Genomic DNA, 10,835 nt, shown 5'->3' with positions numbered 1-10,835 from the left:
GTTAAAGAGTTAACAGTTTTTAAGCAAGTACAGAGCCTGGGAAAGAGGGTGGGGGTTGGGGGGGGGGGGGTGTGGAGGAAAGAACAAAAGGGAAGGTCTGTGATAGGGTAGAGGGCACGAGTGATTAAAAGACAAAAGGGATGATGGTGCAAGGCACGGAGGGTGGTAATGGGACAAGTTAAGAAACAAAAATTTGGTCTAGAGGAGCTGTAAATGGCAACAGCAGAACCATAATCAGCAGCTGCAGTCCAACAACAACAAAAAATGGGAGTAGTGGCTATGATCTGGTTATTGAAATCTGGTTGTTGAGTCTCGAAGGTTGTAAAGTGCCTAAGCAAAAGATGAGGTGCTGTTCCTTGAGCATCCATTGAGCTTCATTGGAGCAGAGTAAGAGGCCGAGGACAGAGAGGTCAAAGTGGGAGTGGGGGATCACTCTGACCTCTCCGCTCCCTCCCTTTCCCTGGCTCTGTACTTGCTTAAAAACTTTAATTCTTTAACATCTTCCAGCTCTGACAAAAGGTCTTCGACCTGAAACGTTAACTCTGTTTCTTTCTCCACAGATGCTGCCTCATATGCATTAACCAACTAGAGACTTATTTTGCACTTTATCTCTGTTTATTTTGAGAGTTCAGACAGTCATAGTAGTTCAGGACAATTAGGTTCTGAGCACATAAATATTAGCCTGGCGTCTTTAACAGGTGAAGTCTACTTTGGCCTTGACTCTGATAATTATGAAGGTGCATTGCAACAGTTTATTCACTAACTTCTTTACTATTTATATGATCATTAACAAAGGAAACAGCAACAGAATTCCAAAGAACCACTGTGGTTTTACATGGTTGTCCCTAGGATAGAACACACTGCCTGTAGAAGACAGGAGTGACAAGACTTCCTAACATTAAGATTATCAGCTCATTTGTTATCTGAAAAAAATGGTATGAGTAATCCTTTCAAGCAGATCCCTTCGGCAAAGAGCAATAATCGAAAACTTTTTCATCCCATTTTCTCCCATTCTAAACTGCCCTGCAGGTGGCTCACAAGCATCATCCTCCAGGAGGCCACAGACCACATTCACGGCTGCCACCGATGCTATTTGTTAACCAACAAAAAAAGGCTGCATCATCTAGAAAATGCCTGACAACTGCAATTCTTCCCTCTCCCAGATGGAATATTTCACTTCATCATGCACAGCATCTGACAGCCTGGTCAAGAAATGAGAACAATTCTCTCCTTCCCTCCACTCCCAATGGGTTGGTAAACATCCAAATTTAAAATTGAGAATCAAGAGCACTGATTATGGAAATTTCACAAACTTTAGCAATTAAAAAAAAATACTAGTGTTAACTGACTAGATTGGCATTCATTGTGATCACAGGTCATTAAAGGTGTTATCTTAGCAGATAAGATGATTGAAAAATTAGAGATAGTAACAATGGCAGGGCATTAAGGCACACTTGGCAATGGCGTACTATATCACCATTCCTTTAACCCGCATAAGCTAGTATATCGGTTTGGGGTATAATTCATATTTCAATGTGTACCCAGTATAGTCTTAAGTGGTAACCAGAACATTCTATACTTCTCTAAGCTGAGTTGCAGTCCTGCACCATATCATATCACCACTTCGAGCCAGAAAAGGATGTTCGCGGGAGTGAGGATGTGTTGCACCAGGCAGACAAACTCAACGAGTCTGGGGAGATAGCGCCTCTGCTGTTTCACATAGCCTGTGTGGGACTGGAGACTAAGAGTTCCTAAAATGAAATTAAATTATATTTTCAGAGGAAGTCTATGTGTGGTAGGTTGAACGTAGAGGTATGAAAGGGCTCTTAGTTGTGCATTGCAGCTTTTTTAATAAAAAAAAGTGGGACTAACATTAGTTCAACAAAAACATTCAATGCAAATATTTTGCATCTGGTCATCAGGGCCCCAGCGTCTTTTAATTCACCACATCCAGACCTTCCCACCGTAACAATCTTACAGTGCACAGAATGTGCTCAAGAGAGGGTGAGAACATCACAGGGGTACGGTCAACTCTTAGCAGCTTTTAGAAACAGGCAGAGTAACTGGTTGGCTCTGCTGAGTAGCACATTCTTCTTTCACCTCCAAAAGCTGGATTCAAACCCAGCTTTTGACTGATAGAGAGGAAAGACTTCCATCTAAAAGGAATCCTAAGTGAAAAGAATTTGGGGGAAATCCTAACTCTCTTGCTGCTGTTTAAAGTTTACAGCACCAAACTACCCACAAATTGGCATTAAATTAGCAATGTCAATTAGAAAGATTATAAAGAAAAGAAATTGTATTTATATAGCACCTTTCACATCCCCAGGATGTCCCAAAGCACTTAACAGCCAAGAATTATTTTGCAGTGTATGAAAATGTGGCAGCCAATTTGCACACAAGGTCCCATAAACAGCAATGAGATAAATGACTAGTTAGTCTGTTTTTGTGCTGTTAGCTGAGGAATAAATGTTGGCCAGAACCCTGGGAGGACTTCCTGTTCTTCTTAAATAGTACCATGGTATCTTTTATTTCCACCTGAACACCTTGACCTTGGTTGAATGTCTCATCTGACAGACGGCACCTCTGACAATGCAGCCCTCCCTCATTACGTGCTCAAGTCCTGGAGTGGGGCTACAAGGATAGCTGTTGTGGGAAATGAGAAAATCCACAGTGTGGATATGCTTGCTGTGCTCTTCTAAGGTTGGGTCTAGGGTAAGGTTATGACATGGTAGAAGGAACTTTATTTGTGGTCAACAATGAACATCAAAAATAGGAAAATATTCCTTTTCATCTTACATCGACATCCCTCACCTTAATAAATAAACATTTCTAAAAACAATTCTTCTCACAAATGCAATTGTGACAGAAAACATCTGTATGTTGGGCAATTAATAAACTTATATGATTGGAAATCAATTTTATTTCATCAGATATTAAACCCTTAACTGCTGCAGCATTAACAAATGTTATAAGACATGTAAGATTATCCTTAATATTAATAGTTTTTACCAATTATATTTGCATAGTGACATTATACACATCCTCTTTCATTTATTATATTGTTGGCAGTTTGGTAAAGTACTTACATGATATAGTACCACATACACAAACTATTGCTTCCAATTTACAAGCAGAAAGGTAGTAGATTACCAAAAATGATACTGGACTAACAAAATATGTTAGTTACAAAAGACTATGAGTTTTGATCAATCTTTATCCTGCTGAAATAGTGTACACAATCTACACAAACATATCATGACCAGCAGTCGAGCAGTTAATTAATAAGTAAAACGTTCTCCGTTCTTTGTCCTTCAGTCAGTTGGCAGAACATTCTACTCCACAGCCTCTGCGCGGCTTGAATCCTAGTGACTGGTGGCTACAGATGAGACTCAAGGGGGACAAAGTTAGATGAGAGTGGTTTCCCCTTTCTTCTTTGAGTTAGAATGTCCATGACATGGCAGTGCAGGTTCCAGATGGGAGCAGATAAAACTCACCTCACATAGGCAAGATATTTTGACTGACAGGAAGTCTCAGGACTTGAATTTACAGCCTTCCAGTTGTAAGTAGAGTGCCCACAGCATTTGAGTTTGTGGGATGACAGAAGAAATTATTACTTTGTCGTCCATATTACTAAATTGCTCCACCAGTAGGTACGACAGTGCTCGTTAAAAGTTATTTATTGAATGGCAAAATCTTCTTTCAATTTCCTTGATTGTGTTCAAATTTTAGACACTGAAGGCTAAATCATTCACAACCAGTTAATGTGCAGTTATGAAAGCAGCAGGGCACAGCCATTGTTACGTTCTTGTAAAGTGCTTCCAGATGACTCCCTTGAGATTGGATTGAGAGTGCAAGTACAGGTCAAGTGTTTCAGCAGAGAATCCTACTTCAATACATCTAAATGCCCTCTTCACTTTCATACCGTATCATGACATCACATATAGCCCATGTTGCTTTTTGTCTCCCATCTTCTCTTAGCTTCAAATCTGGATTGTATAAAAAAATGGTAAAGTGTTAATTTTTATTTCAATTGTGTCTATATGCATTAGAGTGGTTTGCTGATTCTGGTTCATAATGGTCTATTTGACAGAAGTATTTTTTTTAAATAAGGTCTTTCCAAACTTCACACCGTCCACAACTGAAGAAACAGCCAACCTGCCCCAGGACTCTGCCAACATCACTCTGAAACCAGCAGACAAAAAAGTGCGTAAGAATAGCCTAGGAACTCTTCCATTCCCTCCTTCTCGCCTTGTACAAGTTTCTGATCTCTGCTCACCAAAGCAATGCCAGCTGAGATTTGGAAGGCAATAGATGGGAATCACGGGTGGAAAACATCATCTCCCACCCATGATAGCATGTGTTGGGTACTCCAATGTGCTGCACCAGCACACCACCTATGAGTGACGTTTTTGTACAATTGAAAAATTATGAGCAGGACAAACATTTTATCAAGTTGTGGCATTCTATGATTTTTGAACACGATTTTCTGAAAAAGGTCTGTAGTCTGTGAAAATTATGGTTTCTGCTTGCTGTTCCCACCGAGACTGGTCCAGTCATCGATCTCTGTGCACTGTTCCCATTGAATCCGCACCCATGATGTGCACACCTGGCCAATGAACTGTTAGCATGCCAAATTTCAATGTTCCTGCCTAGCACTGAAGCACTATCATTTCTGGCTTGGCATGTGCATCATGGGAAAAACTTAAGTGGGAACAGAATGCTTCCATCATGAATCATGGGCCAGGTGGTGTGCAGAGGTCGATGACAGGAATGGCTTCAGCAGGAACAGGAACCAGAAAGTGAATGATATACAGAGTTGGCACTGAATCAACGTGGGTATTTTCCAGAACACTCATTCCCATAGATGAGGAATTTACACCATTTCTCAATTTCCCTTTGCAACTGCCTCATGATTCTCAGCATTTTTTGAAGTGACAAATCATTTCTCCTAGTTATGAGCGCACCTTCAATGGTGTTAATATGGTGGGATGGCGCTTTATTGTTGTAAACATGCCATATTGATTTTCACATGGTGATATGTTTTCATTTTTGTTTCAAGTTCACATGCAGTAAGTAGCTCATCAAGTTATGAAATTAACCACTTTTTTCAGCTGTCTACTTCACTTTGAAGCGTGAAGAATAATGACACCTCCCAGTGTTTCTCACCCCGAAGCTGCTCCATGATGGAGCTGCCACTACATATTAACTGCAGAGATGAGGTATAAGCACCGGGGCCATCTTCAACAGACAACTTGGTCTGTGCACACATTAAGTCTCGATTTAAGTTTGGCCAGGAACTCCACCATCCCCTCATCTTTCTGCTGCCTACAGGATGTGCAGGCAATATTTCCACATGTTGGGTTGCTCTGGCTAACCGCCTGGCTGACAACTAACAAAGCTCATAACATGCTATTAAGCAAATGCTTACACCAACCTCCACTGTGATTTGAACCTGTGACAAGAGAGATGTGAAGCAAACACCAAACGAACTATAAATCTTAACACTTTCTAACATAACATGGAAAATCTGAAATAACTTTTATTCATCTAGTTCTGAAACAAGTCGTAACATATTCTGCACATTATCAGATTTATGATAATATCTTCTTCTTGGGTAATGCCCTACACATTTTTTCCATACTACAGTAGCACTGTTTGAATCGAGTATAAACTTAAATATCCCTAGGCTACAAGGCTGCACATGCTGATATCTTTCTAAATGTGGTAGGAAGGAGAACAAAAGTTGCAGCATACTGCAGATGTAATTTGGTCAAAAACATGCTCCTGCATAGTGTATATTATGGGAAAAAGAGAAAAACAAAAGATAGAAGAACAACTGGCATTTATATAGCGTCTATAAAGTAGGAAAACATCCCAAGGCGCTTCACAGAGCATAATCAGACAAAAATTGTCACCAAGCCAAAGAAAGAGATATTAGGAGGGGTGACTAAATGGTTGGTCAAAGAGGTAGGTTTTAAGGATCGACTTAAAGGAGGTGGAGAGGTTTAGGGAAGGAGTTCTAGAGCTTAGGGCCTAGATGGCTGAAGGCACAGTTGCCAAAGGTGGGGCGAAGAAAGTGGGGGGAGTGTAAGAGGCTAGAGTTGGAGGAATACAGAGTTCTCGGAGGGTTGTAGGGCTGGAAGATGTTACAGAGATAGGGAGGGGCACGGCTACGTTGGGATAGAAACACAAAGATGAGAATTTTAAATTTGAGGCAATGGTGGATCGGGAGTCAATTTAGCTCAGTGAAGGTAGGAGTGATGGGTGAGTGGGGTAGGATACGGGCAGCAGAGTTTTGGGTGAGCTTAAATTTATGGAGGGTGGAAGATGGGAGGCCAGGCAGGAGAACATTGGAATAGTCAAGCCTGGAGGTGACAAAAAGCACGGATAAGGATTTTAGCAGCAGATGGGCTGAGGCATGGGTGGAGACGGGTGTTACAGAGGTGGAAGTAGGCAGTCTTTGCGATGGAGAGGACGTGGGTTCGGAAGCTCTGCTCAAGGTCATACAGGACGCTGAGATCGTGAACAATCTGGTTCAGCCTGAGACAGTGGCCGGGGAGGGGGATGGAATTGGTGGTGTGGGAACGGAGTTTGTGGAAGTGGGGGGGGGGATGCAGGGCAATGGCTTCGGTCTTCCCAACATTTAATTGGAGGATATTGCGACTCATCAGACAAGTAGCCTGACCACACAGAGGCAGTGGAGGAGTTGAGAGAAGTGGCAGTGAGGTGGAGCTGGGTGTCTTCAATGTCATGTCTCTGGATGATGTCGCTAAGGGCCAACATGTAAATGATAGATGCTTGGGGAGTCTAGAGGTGTGGGGGCAGGAAGAGAAGCCACTGCAGGAGATCCTCTGGTTATGACTCGATAGGTAAGAGTGAAACCAGGCGAGAGCAGTCCCAATCAGCTAGACAATGGAGGAGAGGTGTTGGAGGAGGATAGCGAGGTCGACCTTGTCAAAAGCTACAGAGAGGTCGAGAAGGACAAGGAGGGAAAGTCAAAGAGGATGTCATTTGTGACTTTGATTAGGGCCATTTCAGTGCTGTGTCAGGGGCAAAAATCTGATTGGGGAGGTTCAAACGTGTTGCTGTGGGAATGATGGGCACAGATGGGCAAGAAAACATGTTCAAGGAGAAGAAAGAGAGGTTGGAGATGGGAGAGCAGTTTACAAGGAAAGAGGGGTCATGGGTGATTTGTTTTAAAAAGAAGGGGGTGATTTCGGTAGTTTGGAAAGAGAGGGGGATAGTACTTGCGGAGAGGGAACTGTTTACAATATCAGCTAGCATGGTGGCCAGGACAGGAAGTTGGGTGATCAACAGTTTAGTGGGAAAAGGGTTGAGAGAGCAGGAGTTGGGTCTCATGGACAAGATGAACTCATGAGAGCAAATAGGAGAGAAACTAGAGAAAGATGTGGGTTCAAGGCTAGGGAAGGGGTGAACCTTGGCTTGATGGGCAAGTGGAAGGGGAGATGTGGCAGAGACAGCTGAATGGATGGTCTCAATTTTGGTGACAAAGAAGTTCATGTGCCCCTCGCACTTGTCATTGGAGGGGAGAGTGGAGGGGGGCAGGGGAGAGGGGTTTAAGGAGATGGCTTGTATTGGAGAAAAAAAGCTGGATGTGATGGCAAGATCAAGCGGGTGGCCATGAATATAGGTAGGAGAGTTTATATGGAGTATAGCACTGTATACAGATGGAATGATGTGATCCTAAATCATTTGTGGTACATCACTGCAATGTGAGTCATGTGATACAACTACATTCAAAGTGTTAGTCACATGGTACATCTCTGTGGAATCGTTCATAAGGTACAATCCCAGTATCAGTCACATTGTACAACAGCACCAGTGTCAGTCACATCATATATCACCACAATGTTAGACATGTGGTTATAACATCACTGCAGTGTTAATCCCTGTATGCTCATAAGTACATTTCATCCATCGATTTTTCTCACATTCAAGAATTTATCATTCAACTTCATTAGGTCTCATTTTATTTTTTTTAAACAGTAAACATTTATATTGATATTCTTCAAGGTCTTGTACTTGAGGTTTATGTCATCATGTGTATCTGTTACAGCCTGTAACACATACCTAACTTTCTATTACCGAACATATCTGTGGCAATAGTAACTGTTAGACATTAACCCTTACAGCACTCGAGCAGCCGGATTAACATTTCGCTTCACACACCATCAAGCCCAAGCATTATCTAACATTAGAAAATATGTTTAGAGAAGCTTTCTTTCAATTTTTTCTCACTCATTGTCTCAGTTATTTCGACCTCCTGAGCACTGACATGCTGTTGAGGTACAGTTCAACGGCACTATCTCATCCAAGTGCCCATTATTCATACATAAGCCTGGGCAGCAAGTGCCCAGTAGGCTATTGGATTGCAGGGTGAATCACAGCCAAGCTTGACCATGAGCTCACCCAATGTCCACACACGTGCACTTCCAGCAGGTGTCTTTGAACAGTGATCCAGATCAGGAACCATGGTCAATCTACCCCCTCCCTAAGCCAGGAATGTTGAGGCTAACAGTAGTGCCCATATATTTGGCTCAGCTAAGATCAGCTAACTCAGCTGAGACCAGGATTGAACCTAGGACTATCTTTGTCTCTATGGCTCAGATTCTCACTGGCTAAATGTACGCAGCAGTCATCGTACATATCAGATCATTACTTCTAATTTTTCCTCCTCCTTTCCAGTTCTATCTTCCTTTCCTATTATCTATGTTACCTTGTATTACATCTTCCCTACAAACTTATTTTATAGTATTCTATTTTTACTAAATTTACCCAGTTTCCTGAATAGCCACAATCCCTGTTCAAAGCCGGGAACATTTCACCTGTTTCAAAGTCCGATTTTTCAGCCAGTCAGGAAAGAGACTATTAGAGTTTTATCTCATTGCCTCATCAGATTGACAGGTCAAACTACTGACATAATCTTTGGCCGACAACAACTTTAACAAACGGAAAGTGCACAGACAGACAATACAATCAGTGATCCAGATAGAAGGTATGTCAAAATCAGTTACAGATTTTATAAGTGCTGCTCCAAACTTTAACTGTGCTTAAAACTGTTAATTGTACAGGGCACTTCATGGCTGAAAATCACTCAAAATAAGTTTGTATTCCTGTATCTTGTATTTAAATGGAGATTGAAAATGTCAACTAAAATAGTCATCTTATTACATAACCAGTCCTGTGAAAAATTATATTTCAGCGAATTCTACAAATCTAATTGATCCTCACAAAAACATCAGGTAGATTTCCATTGAGAGACAGAAAAAAATGAATTATTTCATTCTCAGTTCTCATTAACTGTCCGAAGACAGTACTTGCAGAAGTGTGGCAAATACTGTCCACATCTGCAGTCTCCTGCTCTCCCCTATATCCTAAGATGTGTCACTCAATTTGTCTACCTCGAAAGGATGAAAGTCTACATGAACCTTGCTGGGATTTGAACCCAGGTCCTTCTTGCCTCCAGTCTGGTGTCCATTCAAAAAAGTGCATCCTTTTGTATACAATGAAAGTAGTGTATTTGATCTTGCGAAAGGATTATTGACTGATGCAGCTCCCATTTTTTTTTTAAAGGTGTGCTGTGGCCCATTAATCCACACCTTGTCAGCTGAACCCAAATGCCATCTGAAAATCATACTTAAGAACAATGAACGACACAAGAAACATTCCTGTTGTGTTGATTATTATTCAAATTCAACAGGAAGTGTTTGAAGTTAATTGGTAAAGAATGACTCACCCCCAAGCAAGTTGCTTCTTCTTTCGGGCCTGCTGAGAAGCTTCAGCCTCTCGTTTGGCTTTTGCAAAATCACGGCAATCGACAGCTTTGGCAATTTTCACACCCAGCTATTGAAAGAGCAAAGAGCACGAGGAAAGTTAAACACAAAAAAAGGATGCAAAAATAAAACTAATTCCAATATCTCACATCTGCTTTCTCTTTTCCTATCATAAAAGACAAAAGGCTCCTCTGATGCTAAAACAATTCTAACAAACATTTATCCTCCTTGTTCATATCTATTCATAGTAAATCTTAAACTCATTCATGGAGTTTTCTCATGTAAACTTTCTTTAAAGACTAAAACAACAGAATATGCTTAATCGAAAAGTAAAATAAATTTATGCCAAAGTGCAAATTGTACACAAAGGTTCAACAGAATTACATTGCAGCCAATGGCACAGTACACCAAACCAACTGACTGAAGATTCTGCAATCCTCCTTTCCAACAAATATTTTGCTTTTGTGGTTGGGGGGGGGGGGGTGGGGGGGGAAGAAAACCCCAACAACTTGAAAGCTATGAATGCAATTGTGAAACAATTTTTTTAAAACCACAATGCAGAACGAGATCGGTCACAGGCTGTTCATATGAATGGATTCAATGAATCATTTCAGCGGATTATGTACCAGCCCTTGCTGATGCTGTTCTACCCCATAAATATTTCAAACTGTTCACTCTTCCTGACCACAGTGCAGTAATTTCCATATTTTTATGTTGATATTAATCAATTTAGCTTTCATTTTGTTTTCTTCCTTCTGATTTGCCACAAGTTGTATTTCTGTTTTTTAAAATTTGCTCTTGGAACGTGAGCGTTCTGGCACGGTCGCATTTATTATCCCTAGTTGTCCTCAAAAAATGATCGTGAGCCTTCTCCTTGAACTGCTGCAGTCCTTGTGGTGATGGTGCTCCCACGATGATGTCAGATAGGGAGTTTAAAATACAGCGGTATCATGAAGTCAATGTTCCCTGCTTTTGATGTACTCAATAAACCACCAGGAGTAAACTCAGTATTTTTCTTCTCCCCCCCCTCCCAAAGGCTCT

General features: G+C 41.3%; 1 protein-coding gene across 2 annotated transcripts in view; it reads right to left on the bottom strand.

The window, feature by feature from the left end:
* Positions 1 to 2,897: 2,897 nt before the first annotated feature.
* The window catches only part of fam204a (family with sequence similarity 204 member A), a 70,704-nt gene continuing 62,766 nt past the window's right edge, over positions 2,898 to 10,835 (bottom strand). For both annotated transcript variants that reach the window (XM_068002135.1, XM_068002136.1), the window contains exons 8-9: positions 9,758 to 9,864; positions 2,898 to 3,986 (exon numbers count right to left, since the gene is read on the bottom strand). In XM_068002135.1, coding sequence (XP_067858236.1) covers positions 3,935 to 3,986; positions 9,758 to 9,864 — 159 coding nt within the window. In that variant the 3' untranslated portion in view covers positions 2,898 to 3,934. The remainder of the gene's footprint in view (positions 3,987 to 9,757; positions 9,865 to 10,835) is intronic.

The sequence above is a fragment of the Heptranchias perlo genome, chromosome 21 (assembly GCF_035084215.1).
Source record: "Heptranchias perlo isolate sHepPer1 chromosome 21, sHepPer1.hap1, whole genome shotgun sequence".
In the NCBI taxonomy this organism is placed as follows: Eukaryota; Metazoa; Chordata; class Chondrichthyes; order Hexanchiformes; family Hexanchidae; genus Heptranchias; species Heptranchias perlo.
The sequence above is the reverse complement of the archived record's forward strand: the minus strand, read 5'-3'. Positions and strand labels throughout refer to the sequence as shown.